Source organism: Sinocyclocheilus anshuiensis, unplaced genomic scaffold, assembly GCF_001515605.1.
Source record: "Sinocyclocheilus anshuiensis isolate Anshui unplaced genomic scaffold, SAMN03320099.WGS_v1.1 scaffold54, whole genome shotgun sequence".
Classification (NCBI taxonomy): Eukaryota; Metazoa; Chordata; class Actinopteri; order Cypriniformes; family Cyprinidae; genus Sinocyclocheilus; species Sinocyclocheilus anshuiensis.
The window spans coordinates 565104-581605 of NW_015547654.1; the positions used below are offsets into that span (position 1 = coordinate 565104).

At 36.3% G+C, this 16502-nt stretch overlaps 1 protein-coding gene across 7 annotated transcripts in view; it reads right to left on the reverse strand.

Annotated features, from left to right (window-relative positions):
• The window catches only part of spire1a (spire-type actin nucleation factor 1a), a 60782-nt gene that overhangs the window by 5512 nt on the left and 38768 nt on the right, over window positions 1-16502 (reverse strand). For 2 of the 7 annotated variants that reach the window (XM_016504292.1, XM_016504294.1), the window contains exons 3-14: window positions 14239-14472; window positions 11894-12019; window positions 8689-8760; window positions 8412-8576; window positions 7702-7788; window positions 7421-7550; window positions 5465-5506; window positions 3002-3049; window positions 1283-1452; window positions 1093-1186; window positions 835-977; window positions 135-152 (exon numbers count right to left, since the gene is read on the reverse strand). In XM_016504292.1, the coding sequence (XP_016359778.1) occupies window positions 135-152; window positions 835-977; window positions 1093-1186; window positions 1283-1452; window positions 3002-3049; window positions 5465-5506; window positions 7421-7550; window positions 7702-7788; window positions 8412-8576; window positions 8689-8760; window positions 11894-12019; window positions 14239-14472 (1329 nt within the window). The remainder of the gene's footprint in view (window positions 1-134; window positions 153-834; window positions 978-1092; window positions 1187-1282; window positions 1453-3001; window positions 3050-5464; window positions 5507-7420; window positions 7551-7701; window positions 7789-8411; window positions 8577-8688; window positions 8761-11893; window positions 12020-14238; window positions 14473-16502) is intronic. The other 5 variants (XM_016504296.1, XM_016504293.1, XM_016504295.1 and 2 more) reach the window with 4 other exon arrangements.

Sequence of the window (16502 nt, forward strand, 5' to 3'; positions counted from 1 at the left end):
CCCTACTGGCCATGCAACATTGTGCAACACACACATGAAGCAACCACCCTGCTGGAAGACCGATAAAGCCACTGCAGACGAATGTCTGTACCAGAATCTGTGGGCATGAGAATGTGGAATATGGTGTGCTTTACCTTGTTGTCCGAAGAGAACTTCAGTGTAAGGCAGGAAAGGAAAGCAGAGCGATTACAGCTCTCTATCTATACTGCAATAAATCTACAGTATCGCTCGCTATCTAGAAATGTTTAAGAATAATTGTCCTGTAAGAGCTCTGTGATTATTACATTTACAACAGTTCAAAGACCTCAGAGGTTTTGCAATCAACATTGATCAGTAACAGTCCTTTTAGGCAAGACCAAATACAGTCTAAATCGGAAGTAGTCCGTTCTTCATAAATGAAGCTTCATGTAAGATTTAGTCAAAAATAAGCTGCAATCTATCAAGACTGCCCTTCTTTTAAGATATTCGAGTCATTATTCACTGAAAATGTTTCCTTGTATCGTCAATGTGTGAATGACATTAAAAACTGCTGTATGCCATAGATTAGCCTTTGATTAGGCTTCTGAATTGAAAATGAAATCACAAGTTCTTCTTTATTTCCCTCTCTCTCTCTCTCCACACTAAAGACCTGCAGTGCTGCAGCACTAGACAGAATCCTGAGAATCTAATTATACCTTCACAAGTCTCAGGACAGTTAAGTGTGACCACAGCCTGCAGCCAATTGACCGCCCAACACTAAATTACCCTAATTTACTGTCCCGGGATTTGTTCAACAAGGAAAAACAACTTTGTAGGCAGAAGCATGGAGCTAAAGGAAGGTTTTGTTGCAGTTACCAGAGATTTGGAGTTCTGGCGAGACGGAGGCAGAAAAGGCCGTACGCTGGTGGGATCTTCTTTCTCTATGGAGTGCCTCCTCTGTGGAGCGATGCGTTTGTCAGGTTGAGGGGTGGAAGATATGGGCAGGAACTGCGGAGGAGCTGGGAAAAGACAAAGTGGAAGACAAAAATTGAGGTGAAGAAGAACTGTCAGTCAGTGACAGGTTTTCGTTGGACTGTGAATAAAAAGTTTTGGATATTTCAAGACGGGTCTTACTTTTTTTGGCCATGACGGACTCTGGAGACGTGTCCTCAACCAGAGAGGCGGATACGCTGGAGCTGCTGTCAGACGTCCGAGTGTTTTGTTCCTCCTACAGTAGGAAAAAGAGACGGTTAACAATCGTATTTTGCCTTTTTGAATATTTCGGCAGGGTTTTTGCAATATAGAAGATATAAAACCCACTCACATCCGAGTCGGAGCTATCAAGCTCAGCCAGCGTAGGCGCTTTGAGCAACCTCTTTCTCTGGGACAGCGGCTGACCTCCGGCTACACCATTTACGGGGCTCCGAGCTGGCGACGTGCCATTGGCCAGGGACAGTGTGCTGACGGCCAACTTTCGGTGTCCGTCAGGGATGTCTGTGTGCGGGTGGACAATATGGACATAATCAGACACCAATTAGGACAGCAAAAACTATGCTTTGTTTACACTGCACCCAACTACAAACTGTTTTTCAAGTCTACTGATTTTGATTATTGACTGTTTGCACTGTCAAATTGGAACTGTTGAAATTGGATCTCCTTGTTTCTATACTGGTTGCCACAGTAACGACTTGTGAACGTTCCTCTGCAACAGCTGAGGACTTTCCAAAGTGGAAAGTGGAAAGTGAGGACAGAAACTGGAGGTTTTGTCCATCATGGCATCTCACTGTGGTTACTGTATTTACACATTGATAGATATACTGTGAAAGAAATGGTTCACTCACTTGTTTTAAGTGACTACATAGCAAATGCCACTTAGTTCACTAATTAGTGAATTCAGACACAGCTAGTAACACAATACATTTCTCAAATGACTACAAAAGAGACTTCAAATCCAATCTGACCATTTAGGCTCAAATAATCTACTTTCTGTTGGATTTCAACTCTCATATCTAATGTAACAAGCCATGTCAATAAATTATTGCATTCAGATTATGCACGGCAGTATATAGTGACGAAATTACATAACACTGATGTCCACAGCAATGAAAACAGTACAATTCACTAAATCAGGTCAATAGAAGTTTAAATAAACTATTGTTCAAAAGCTTCTTATACTGCAAATAAATAAATAAATAAAAACATTTTTGTGAAATATTATAATTTAAAATATATTTTTTTATTTTAATATATTTTAACATTTTATTTATTCCTGTGATGACAAAGTTGAATTTTCATCATCATTACTCCAGTCTTTAGTGTCACATGATCCTTCAGAAATCATTCTAATGTGCTGATTTGCTGCTCCATTTATCATTATTATCAATGTTGAAAACATCTGTGCTGCTTAATATTTTTGTGGAAACCATGATTTTTTTTTTAATGAATAGAAAGTAAAAAGGGCAGGTTTTTTAATTAAAATATTTTGCAACATTAATAACATGTTACAAACTTTAATGTATCCTTGCTGAATAAACGTATTAATTCAAACCTTTGAACTGTAGTGTAAATCTCTTTTGCACAACACCCTAAAAAGTCTCATACAGACTTAAAACTACATATGTGATGTATGAAATTTTCACAAAACTAATAGAATACAATCAGAACATTTAGGAAAATAAAGATCGCTATACTACAGATACTGATCCTTTCTATATTAAGAAAACAAATGTACTATGTTAAAAAGTAATATTCCTGGTCATTTTGAGGCTCAAGTGAGATATTTATAGAACTTAGATGGACAGAGTATAAAAATAAACATTGCAGCATATTTAAATATTGATGCCTGCAGACCCACAGTTACATAACCCTTCTTAAACTAGACTAATCCTCATTCAGAAATGAATTCTGCGAGCTCTGCTGTTCACCCACACAGTTTGTGTTTGATTCATACTCAAGCTCTCAGAACCCAGGCATTTCTCTCACACTGGGCTCGGAGGCGTGAGGGAGCAATGTGAAAGTCATGCTTGCATCAGGAATACTTTACCTGAGCTTCGGAACAAGTCCTGTGGGGTGCTCATACTTTTGCCTGCACCTAGAAAGGAACATATTCTTCAATATGACCCCAAGAGCACAAAACAGGCCTTTCTATACCTGACATTCACACAGTAAGCCAATATACGAGTGTAAACTACACTTAGATAAATCAATCAGCAGCTCTGTGACACCAGCACACAGAAGCACAAGCGCGGTGCAGCCACACAGACGCAGCAGCCATACTGGACAGAGGATTTGTGGGATACGGAGGTGGAAGGAACAGTGCGGTTTAGTAGCAGGAGGACATACAGAGGAAAGTCCAGGGCAAGCAGCCATATTGGAGGCTAGCAGCAACTACTTTACATTAAAAACTATAAATCGTAATGTATGACTTATTTAATACAACAAAAGGGAAAGGGAAGGAAATACAGTCTGCTTAAAGGGCTTTATTCATTAATTACTGACAGTGATTAAATCTGCATTGCTTCTCATTTGAATGAAAGCTGAGCTGGCTCTCAGCATATGTCTACAGAAATCATTGGAGTAATTCAACTCTCGTTGGAGATGAATTACTTTAAGTTGTTGCAAATTGCTGTCAGTGTGAACATAACTAAAATAAAGGGTTTTAAAACTTGGCATCAAATTAAATATGGTATATAATATGACCAAAGTCTATTAGGCATATCTTCTGGTCATTAAGAATTACAATAAGAACCAGGGCATGAGAGTTTAAGAAGTCCACAATCCATCTTACTGTCTCTTCCATTCACAGGCCACAGCAAGTCTTATCCAACCAATCTTAACAACCATCACTATATGTATTAATGTTGGCTACAAACATGGAAGAGCATCTACAATTGAATGGATTTGACTGAAAGCCAGGGCCGGATTTACCTCTTTTCGTGACATAATTTTTGGGGCCCCCTTCCCTATTAATATAATAGGCCTAATATTACCACCCAAGCAAACAAAAATATTTCTTAATATGTGGAAACCGTTACAGTGTTTTCTATCGCAATAAGTGCTTGCGTTCAGTCAATAAAAATCGAATGTAGGTTCTTAATTTATTTGAGAATTCAAAAAAATTGCATTTCATTCCATTAATAGACCACATAACCACTTCGGGAGTGCATTATTTCTCTAATAATTTTAACGGCCTGGAGTCACAATCACACATCAATTGTTCAGATGATTTGTTTCAAGACATTTGACATGTTTCTGTCCTCCGCGAGTGCATGTCTATGTGTGTGTGTGTGTGTGTGTGTAAGAGAGACTGGGAGAAAGAAAGTGTGATTTCCATACATAAAAAAAAGTTTGAAGACATGGAAATAGTTTGACATTTTTACCCTATTGTTTGTTATATTTATTTGCTCAATGTCTTCTGGGGTTTTGGTTCTTTTACTGTTGTAGATAGCCCATAGTATAACAAAAATATTATATATCTCTTCATTGTGTTTGGGCCCCCCCTGGATGAGCAAGCATAGGCACGTGCCTAGAATGCCTATGCGTAAAAATCCGGCCCTGCTGAAAGCCATTGCTCACAGAAAAGCTTATAAAATCTTTGATTTATCCTCTTGATTTGAATGTTTTTATTTGAATGTGGCTTACCTGGTTAGCCGTAAACCTATTGGAATAACTGATATCATAGCTAGATTTTATGGAAAGTTATCCTGAAACTGGAATACAGTACACAATTTTCAAAATCTGAACATATTTGAATATTTTTTTATTCTCAGTTTTCATTTTTAGTGATTTTGTCATGTCCTTTTATCATTGTATTAGTTTTTGTATATTTCTATTTAGCATTTATTTCAGTTTTGTACTTCAATCTAAATTTCATTTCTGTTTTTTTAAGTTTAGTTTTTTCATTTAAAACTGATATTTTATTTCTTTGAAATCTTTTCATTTTTTAAATTATTTTATTTTTTATTTCTTAGTTCCTTTGAACTTTCTCTTTATTTATTTAAATAATATAATTCTATTTTTAATACAATAGACAACTAATCTAATTCTGTTTTTAACAATTACAACACTCTCTCCGACAGGTTGGAATAGTCTGAAGCTAAAAACAATCAAAATCTGTGCCTATCATATACTACACGATTTTCTATAAATCTGTCAATTCTGACAGTCCAAAATCTCCACTGCTGACTCGTCCAGACCAAAAATCTGTGAACAAAATCAGAGCAAAAGTTGTGTGGCATATTCTAACCCTAACTAAATAAGTAATGTTTGAAGAATTCAATCCACAGACATGCAGTCTTGTCAATGTAAGAGGGATTTCTTCAAGACTGGAGGCAGTGCCTTGTCCCCTTCCTCCTCTATGGACTAACAGGTTCAATGCCACGACCCCACCACCCCACCACCAGAGGAGCGTGACATGAGGGTAGGAGCCACTACAGGGGTCTGGCACAAACACAGAAGCCACAGCGTCAGTGAGCTAACAGCGGTAAAGCCACAGTGAAGTCTTTACCTGATGAGTCAAAACTGACAGACATGCTAAGTGGGCGCATTACTGTGAGGAAGAGGCAGAGGTTATGGATGAAGAGAGAGGGAGGAGAAGATAAATAAAGCCATGGGTTAAAACAAGGCATTAAATGTTAATGCATTTAATGTTAGATATAAAGAATGCTGCTCTGGAACTCCATTAATAAACAGGAACACAATTCAACAACCAAGCAGCCAAACAACAGGTAACTTCTTTTAGGATCAATAAAGAATAAATGTTATTTTTATCATTTCATACTGAACAACCACTATAAAGCACAGGTAAAACTGGCAAAGCTACAGTACAATTCACATTACAAAAGGTAGGACTGATGAAGCTTTCTGACAACATATAATGTATATCACATTCACACAACCAATGGAATACAATTAACGTCTTATACTACTTTAGGATCAAGAACGAAAAAATTTATTTATTTATAATGTAATAGTAAAAATGTGAGAAAAATAAATACACTGAAGTAAAGTCCAACTAATCACATAATACATACAATAGATATTTATGTTAATCTCCTTTAGGTTTTAAAGGTTTATAGACTGTAGACACTGAACTTTGTCTCTTTAGGCAGCTGGAGGAAACAACAGACTCTTTTCACCACAAACTGATAATACATACGTGCAAACCTTAAGCTTTATTAAGTCTGCTGTAACCGACTCAAATCTGGGACATTTATCCAACATGGATCACATTCAGTCCGATATAATGATTGCCAGATTTGTGCTTGTGTAACTGTACAATCATCCACACAAACAGCCTAGAGGTCTTTATGTACAAGTGCACGTTCAGCTGTAAACCTCACAATCTTTAACTATTGAATCCTACAGCAAAATACCGCTATGAGACCAAATCTCAGGGCAAATCCACTATTAAGACGATGTACCTTCTCTATAACCTTGTAAATGTCAATGGCATTGATGTACAGTACAAGAATCAAATGGCGTGTAACAATGTGGATGTATGTTTTTAAAAACCAGTGGTGGACAGTAACGGAGTAGCTTTACTTCGTTACTGTACTTAAGTACATTTATACAGTATCAATCCAAAGTGAGAAATGTAATTAGAGATTTACAGCTGTAAATCAAATGGGCGGCGCAGAGTTAGAGACACAGGGCTGTACTACAGACACTGTTAGTGAACAAATGGTTGAGTGTAGCACAAGCAGCCATGCATGAGATTGACACACTGTCACACATCTGCACTGCTGTCTGACATGACCTGAGGTCAATCTCTAACACATACTCACCTTCTTCCACATGACTGATATACCTGATATATAGGTTAACTAACACAATATGAAGCTGGCTTTGAGTGTAAATACAAGCTATTTAAAATAAACAATGTATACTGAATATGAACAGAATGCATTTGGAAAAATATTTGTGCACAGGATAATAAACATATAGACAAGGTGTCTATGCAGTGTTAAAGTAAACACTACCAGTCAAAAACTTGGACATACCTGAACAATTTGGTTAAATTTGATTAAAATGTTTATCAAGATCTTAAAAACCTTTTGATTATGCGAAAATGTTTGTGCTTAATCTTTTATAAATTTTACTTAAGTTTTTTTTACAAATAATATAATAATAAGAATATAATGATTATTATTATTATTATTATTGTACAATGATAACAAAAAGTGTACAACAACAATAATAATAATAATAATTTATTTGTATTATTATTAGTAGTAGTATTATTATAAACTATTTATAATTATGTGCAATATTTTCCACATTTAAAACTTAAAAATCTTTTGATTATGCATCCATGTTTATGCTTAAACTGTGCCTACATAAGATTAAAATTAATATTATTATTAATAATAATTGCTATTAATTATATTTTTAGGTAAATGATGTGCATGAATGAATAAGCGTCTGTGTGTTTATGAGAGCAAGTGTGATAAAGTGCACTAACCGAGTCGACTCCTACGGATCATATCAGGTGAGACGGGCCTGAGCTTTCTCTCCGACCGGATCCCTTCCAGGATACGTTCATGAAGACTGGGAGGTCTTGTTGGATGAGGCTTTAGCTTACGAGCAGAAACCTTAAAGCACATTCAAACATACACATGCACAATGATTAACAGGTTTGTGTTAATAGGTGACATTTGTATTAATTGATCTGCATCAGTTTAAAGATACTCCAGCTCACATATGACCAAAGGTAAGCGTGTTTGTGTATGCTCTCATGCTCACAGGATTCAGTGGAGGTCTGGAGCGAATGAACTCCAATATGATCTCGTGAGCACTCTTCTTTAACCGCGGAGGAATGTTACCATTGACCTACAGCAGAAAGAAGGCACAGCAGGGGTCAAATCTTAGATATGTTGCCTGTGAACTAAAACTTAAAGTCTGTGTCATTTGAAAGAATGCAAAGGACGCATTTCAAATGTGTGTCCTGTCTAAAGAATGCATCAAAATAATATCAATGACAGCTATTGTCTATGCATTAATAACTGGAGGCAAAGGTGTGGTAGGTGAACAAAAACTGACCTATTACCTCACTCAATTCAAAATGGCCTATCATGTAAGGTGTTGACTCTGACGTGGCATCTCTCTGAAAGTTTTGCAACCTTATATGTCTATTTCTAAACCGTAACCTCAAGCCATCTTGATTTACTGATTTCAATGTCATTCACTTGATCCAGTTCAATCCTATAAAACCTTTTTCTACCCTGCAGCTTCAGAAATAAGCTTGCTTGATTTCTGATAAGCAAAGTAAACACTGTTGTGGTTTATGATCTCTGCAACAAACAGCAATAAAGGTGAATTGCAATGTGCGACTGCACTGTTGGTACAAAGGGAAAAATGACTCATGCTTGTGTGTTCATGGAGAAATTCAAAAACTGATTTTGATCATAGATGCTGACATGACCCAGGATTCATTTATACTTGTGCACGCTCACCATGACTTTGCGAAGTTTGTAGCGTTTGGAGCGGATGTCATCCATGAGCATCTCATAAGGCGTGAGCTGGAACTCGATGGGTAGAAGGTTATACTGACGCTCCTGGACCTTCTTCAGCTTCACACCGTGTCTCAGGTCCCTCATCACCTGCACCCAAAACCGTGCCTGTGGAAAATATACACAACACACAGTTAGCCATGGCTTATGACTGTCCTGAACCAATAGCACACAGTCTGAATGCATTCAGCACCGTTATGCTCAGGGGAACTGCTCTCACCCAGTCAGCATTCTGCAGCTCATTCAGGTCTCTGACAGGCTCCTCTGTTTCTCCTTCCATCTTCCGCAAATTCTGAAAAAGAAAATATAGAAAAAGATTAGTATTAAGTCTTGGACCAGAGGCCATTTAGATCCTGCATGCATCCATCCATCCATCAATCTATTTATAAAGATGGCATTTCTTTGGTGTTGGATATGTAAAATAACAGATTGTCCTCAGTCTGGGGTCAAATAAGAAAAAGTCAATGTCGCTTTATCCATCGTGGGTCTGGCTTGTGTGTAAACCGATTCACTCTCATTAAGGCTTGATCAATACGCAGCTAGTCTGCACTACAGCCACACCCACTGATCCACTAGCAAAAGGTCATTTCCACACAGGGTTGAAGTTGGGACAACTGCATATATGATAGACACAATGGTTGTTTCACCTGCACTGGTTAATTGACAAATTACAAAACGTGTTCAGTAAACGTCAGCCGAGAATATATTCTCATCTTGTTTGTTTTGAGTGGTTTGACATTCATGGCAAAATAAATGAGATTTACCATCACAGGACAAATGAAATTGTGTATGATTAAATTTTAGGATTTTTATGGTCAGAACAATAAATCATTCTTTTGCTGCCGCCTGGATTGCTTATTAAATCTCTTAGTGAGCTTGCAGTCTCCCTCAGAAGAACTCAAAATGAAGCAGAGACGTGTGTCCCCTCTAGGGTTTACCCTGCCCTGATGCAGATTTAGCATGAATGAACAGAAACACACACACAGAGCTAATAATATCTGAGCAGAAAGAGTCTGATCTCTTAAAGAAAACACAACTGTGCTGCATCACACAACACAAGCCAAAAAGGAACATTTTATTCATGCATGAGAAAGAAATAAGAAACACAGACACGGGGGGGGGACTGTAGACTCTCTGAATCATCGGAGCGAGACTATTCTGTCAATCTGGCGAAGATCAAAAGAACTGCACAACTGATTTTTCCTGCCCCTTTTCACTCGCTCTCTGCACTCCTTTCCTCTAAAGCAGGGGTGATTACTTAATCCACATTCTGGAAGAGTGCTATGCTGCAGTGTTTAGTTCCAACCTTGACCTAACAAACCTGTCAGTAATATTCAACTGAGCAGTTGATCTAGGCTGCATGCTAATTCTCATACTTCTATTACTCGCAAGTAATATGTACTTCGATAATGTTATTATTAAGATGTGAAAATTAGTATTTATTTAGAATGTGCAGGTGTAACAGGACTAAATTCTGGTTCAGGACTGAGCAGACCTGTTCCAAGACCCATGACAGCTGCTCCTGTTTCACCCACCGACATGTGACCTCCACCCAGTGCCACTTGGTGCTGCTGGATTAGGTCTCCTTTTTGAAAGGAGGAGGAGCTACACTATAGAAAGCAGGTTAATGCAAACTAATGCCTCTGAGAGAAAGGACACATTCAATGGGATAAGGCTCATATTACATGATGTTCACATGCCACTTGATTACATGTTACAGTTTAAACAGCTCACCCTGTACTAAAGAGGGCTAAACACTGTCTGACTAGGCGATCACAGAGCAATCCCCTTAAAAACAGCTTCTTACGAAACTTGTCAAGTTTAGTGTTACACAACTCAAGCAAATAAGAGCATTCACAAATTTTTGTTGAATTCTGAACAGGGACAGTGTTTTTTCAAAGCAGTAATAAAACAACACTGTAATATCTCTATATAATACATAATATATTATTCATTTCAAATGCACAATGTAATTACAGGTGTTTTGGACTTATGTTGCTTTGAATAAAAAATAAATATTTAATTTAAAAAAATGTCTATGCACACTAAGCAGTTGATGCGGTTTAATAATGAAATGTCTTCAAGTATTGGCAGGTAAAGCTGTTCATAATTGACAACTGCAATGTCAGAACGAATCTCTTTAAAAAAAAAGTTTCTGCATGACTTGATGGGAACATTCAGTCTCTGTGTGGTGTCCAAGACATGCATTCAATGGAAGGTATGAGGGCTATGTTATATGCAAATATTGTTTTTAAGAGTTAAAGAGTGATAGCATCTCAATTCTGCAGATGGTGCACATATTACTATGTCATAAGAAGCAATAACACTTCATAATAATGTTTGTTTATAAATCGCTGAAACACTTTTTGACAGTCATCTCAACAATACAGTAAGTGGCTCAAATTACCAAGCTTAAGCTATAAGAGCCTGGCACATTCAAGTCTTTATTTATTTTTACAAATGTCTCAATAAGTTGTTACTTCAGACATTTAATGAGACAAGTGGAAATAATATAGAGAAACTTAAAGAAAATAGACTCTCAGAAAAAAAAAAGGTACAAAAGCTGTCAGTGGGGCGGTACCTTTTTAAAAAGTACACATTTGCACCTTGTTTACACCTAAAGGGTGCATATTAATATCTTAAAGATAAATATATTTTTTAAAAAATTGGTAAAGACACTACTGACACAGCTTTTGTACCTTTTTTCTCAGTGTACAAAAACATTATTATATACCCATTCCTCATAAAATATATATCGCTTAATGGTGTCCTTGTTATGAATGCAAAATGTAGATGTGAATATCTAAGAATACTTCAAAAGTCCTATAGCAAAAAAAACATATTAGCACAAGATTTACATTCTTAAAACCTGATGAAACAAACATATGACAATGTGTTGGGTAATAAAGCACTGGTTTCGATCCACCTCCACAGTCCACAGCCTATTTATGAGTCACTTGTGCTGTCAGCCCACTAACTCTATTCAAGCTGATACAACAGCATCATGCTTTCAGTACTGTACATGTATACAGCTGTTTTGATTTTCACCCTGTCAATATCTTTGTAAGATGCTTACTATAAATTTTTGTTGTTGGTGTTGTTATTTCACTTGCTTTTTTGGCATAAATGACACAGAACTGAAAATACAACTCTTCAGCAAATTAAACTAAATGGAACAAAGAATTGAAAAAAGCAGTTTGTACATAATTTGGTAAGCTTATAATGCGTTCTGTGGTTTCAGTAAAGCTAAGAAATGAGAAAATTCTAATACATACATACATAAATATGATAAAGCGTGTGTTTTTTTTGTTTTTTTTTTAATGCAGTTTCATGATGGAACAAAAACTAAAACTCAGTAATGGTACTTGTAAGATCATTTTAAATCCACACGTGAATAGACAAGAGTGTCATATGAGGGTCATTACCTCTTTGGCACTCTTGATCTTCTCTAGGAAGGTGCGTAGCTCCTTGGTCTCTGCATACAGGGCTCGACATACGGCCTGGTAGTGGTTGGGAGCATCTGATGGGCTGGGAAGGTGAGACGTGCACAGCTGCAGAGGAGAAAACGGTGAGACGTACATCACAGCATTAAAGCCTACATTTTTGTCAGCACAACCTTTCTGTCCTAAAATAGTTGACTGTGTTTCAGAGGACAGAAGTGCATTTAAGGTCTCGTCCAACTCTGTCTGACAAGTTAATCCTCGCATCTTTTCCACAGACTTTAAGAAAATCATCTTCTGAATCTGTCTAACAAGTTAACCCTGGCGTTACACATTATGTTTTGGCACATAGCTGAGAGCCAAACCTAAAGCTAGCATGACTCTGATTAAATTCAGAGTCTCAGGTATAATAGTTTGAGCATAACACGTATTTTAAAATGCACAATTACGCTGACCAAATACACCTCCAACCGGCTTAATTACATTTTTCCCCACACCTTCCCTTGAGCTCTGCCCTCTTCAGGAATGTCTTGCGCAGCGTAGATTCACCGTCCCCGTGACGCGTTTTGCTGAGGAATCACGCTTAACAAGAGTATTGTCTACGACAAGGGAAAGTGAATACAACTTGGAAAAAAGCCTGCTAGACCTGACAGGAGAGAGATAAGAAGCAAAAGTAGGCAAAAATGAAAAACCATTTAAGGAGGATGCGCTAAAGGAAGTTAAAGAAACACTCCAGTAAGTCCTTTTATTTTCCCATTCCAAACGAATGGGCTGAGATAATGAAAGAGGCATATGCCTCAAAGGTAGTCCACTATCTTCTGTTCTCGTTCCTCTTTATTTTTGTCAATCTTTCTCTGTCTAAATAGAGAATTTAAAAGGTTTCACCAGGTTCAGCTTGGAGAAATCTAATGTCACGGTTCATTTCTGCGCTCAACCTCGTCACTAAATTTGGAGACTGAAAGGAAGGCATGAAAGGACAGACATTATCTAACAAGTCCTGAAATGGCCCTGCAGAATAGTGCAGAACATACTGTGAACCAAACTGACCATATGTTGCTCGTTTGTTTGTCATTTAACAGCTTCCATGGGTGTTTTCATGGTATTCCTTGTTAAGATTTAAATTCATGCTAATGTTAGTATCTGTGTGGTCTCAGTCTGGTCATATTCTTTCTTTCCACAGTTTGTAAAGAGCTTCTCCATTAGTTTATTGATAAATATGACTGTAATTTAAAATAACCGCTGCTGCTAAGTGTCTGAAGGCCTTTATGGAGTCTCAGGGTAATGCGTTACTGGAGTGGGCCTAAGGGAGCACTGAGCAGCATAATGAATACCAGCTGAGAGAGTAACTCTCAGTAAATAACACTCACACCGATCTTTACAGAGAGCAGATAAACCCAACTCAGGAACTGTGAGGAAGATCTTGCTTCCTACGATCCACACCTGTTCAATATTCAAATTAAAATATATTCATATATTAAAATTCAAAATGAATTCATTAATATTTTACTTAATGTGTGAACGAATAATTATTAACAAACTAATTCAATTCAATTTGAATTAAAATTATATTTTAACATTTAATAAGTGTTTCAATTACTGGTAACATTTTGATAAATAAAAATAGAAATTGTGCATTGTATCCCATAGATTGTATTATGCATTTAATAAACAAATAAATAAATAATTGAATAAATATATCATTTTGATACAAAAAAAATCAAAATTCATTTATATAAAAATTTGTAAATTCATTAATAAAGTAATATTAATTAATTAAAATGAATCAATAAAATAATAAAAACATAATTAATAAAAATGAATTTTATTCAATTAAAAATATATATTTAAATTTGGACAGTTTACATAAAATATTCATAAAAATAGTATTTGTAAATTGTATCCTATACATTTTCGATTTTATATAAATAAATATATAATTTTGATTTAATTTGATAAGTTCATTAATGCATAAATATATATTGATAAAAATTCAGTATTAAATTAAATTAAATTAAATTTTACGCTTTATATAGTTAACAGCATTCGTAAACTAAATCCAATACATTTTATTATTCAACAAATTAATAAATACATTTATGGAATATAACATGAGGATGGTAAAAAGGATAAATTAAATAAAAACTGAATTTACTAAATATTCACTCAAAAATCACAACTGACAGGGCTATTGGTAGATTTGGTAACTGGCCAAATTGGCAAACACTACTTCTGTTGATCGGACAGGCGATCATAGTTGTCGGCCAATGCCAATAATGACAAAATAGCCAATAATTGGCCTAGCCGATGTATAATGCTCTATCAATACTTACGGAAATGATGTCACGGTAGCCACGGATGTTGGAGACTTCTGTGAGTTCTTCATCTCCCTCATCCTCTTCCTCTGTTGCCTCATATCCCTCATCAGGACAGTCTGTTTCTGTGTCTGCCATGTTGGTCATGAGGTCGATGAGCTGCTCTAGAGGAGGGCTGAGCTCTCTCTCCTCATGCTCCTTCAGGCCGTAATCCAAAGCCTTGTAGATCATTATACCCAGAGACTCTATGATCTGTAACACACACACACACACAATCACATTCATTATTAAGCAAGAATAAATAACCGTAAAGTCATGACATCAGAAGCAACACATGCTATGACATAAACCTCTATTTTACAACCCATATCATGAGCACTGATAAAAGGCATCAGAGATTAGCTCAAAAGAAAAAAAGTGTCAGCAACCTCTTGGATAAGCCTCATTACAGTCTTGTGACTCTCAGAGGCCTGCATGCTTTAATGGAGGGGGAATTCAGATACAGCTCAAACAGGGCTTGACAATAATGCTCAGTCGGACCGGTTTTGCATTTATGCCATTTGTTGTAAATGTTTTGTAAAAAGTATAAGAATTAAATATTAATTGATTAATGTATTATTTATGCTAATGAAAATCGATAGATGAATTATTACTAATAAATTGTTTTATTATAATAATCTTAATAATTTTGACACTTTATATAAAAATGTTGATAAAAATGTCGGCAGCGTGCAGACATATAGCGCTGTTGCACTACGGGCGTCCCGAGTTCGAATCCCGGTTTAAGGACCTTTTCCGATCCCGTCCCCCCTCTCTCTCCCACTTCACTTTCTGTCATCTCTATACTGTCCTTAGGGCTGGGTGATTTTTCCGGTTTTATCTATTAATTAGAATTTAATGTTTTGCCACAATTTTATTTTTTAGAAATCGAGGAATCGCGATTTTGAATAGAAATATTGCCAAACGTTAGAATTAAACTTTGACAATATGTCAGTGATAACAGTAAAGAGAAAAGGACGATCCAACCACATGTCGGCGCACGTGATTAACCGCTAACATGTGACATGCTCATATCGCTAGGTGCCATTCACACAGAATGCGCTTTTGTGTTGACAAAGATGCGACACGGGCAGTGGAATAGGAAAAACATGCAAGAAGATGGGAGGGAACTTCTTTTAACTTGTTTGGCGTTGCATTTTTAGAATGCCGTTTCATGCATGAGACGCTGCAAGAGATGCGAGCGCAACAGTCAAACACGTCTATGTTTACATAGAAAAAACAATGGAAAAGCAGCGCAGGCGAATAAAAAACCTGTAACTACTACTCTATGTCTGATATTTCATGTTTGCATCATGGTGACAGGCTGAAAGCTGCTGTTGTTTTTACAGACCATTTATAGTTAATAATACTGGTGCTACACCTTCAGTCATTTTGAATTTGAATTACCTTGACTTTTGAGATTTTTTAAAGCATTTTCCTCGTATTATTTCTGAACACATAATATGTATAAGACAAGTTTGTACAAGATGTAGTTGTAGTTCATGCATCTTTTCTGCAAAGATATTTAACGTGATTTGTTTAACATTTTTCATCATGTTGACAATTTCATGTGTGATGCACTTGGAATAGAATGTTCTTTAACTAGAGGGTTAATGACAAAAAAGTAAAAAAAAATAGTTTTCAGTTTAGAAAAATAGTTTTCAAGTTGGCTAGTTAAAAATCGTAAAAAAAAAAAAATCGAGAATCGGTCAAACATTCTAAAAAAAAATCAAGATTACAATTTTTGGCCAAATTGCCCAGCCCTAATCTTTAAAAAAAAAGTGTTAATAAAAACAGCAACAATTTTATTATCCCCTATTAATACCCCTTTTAATTTTTTTTTTTTTTTGTAAATTTGTCTTAAAATTGTTAACATACTATAAATAATAATAATAAATCTTATTTATAATGCACTTTATATTCACACAGAATCCTGAAGTGATACAGATTAAAAAAAAAAAATAAGAATCATTCAAAGGCTTTGCTAAAAAGGTAGGTTTTGAGGCCACGTTTAAAAGCATCGACAGTCTGTGGAGTCCGTAGATGGTCAGGGAGAGCATTCCACAAACTCGGAGCAGCTGAACAGAAAGCCCGATCTCCCATAGTGCAAAGCTTTGTAGCGTCTGGACCAATCAGACACACCATTTTTTTTTTTGATTTAACAAATCAATTATTCATTAGGTTAACAAATAATCACAGACCCCTCACCCAATAAACATGCTGGGTGCCAGGATGTCTGCGAA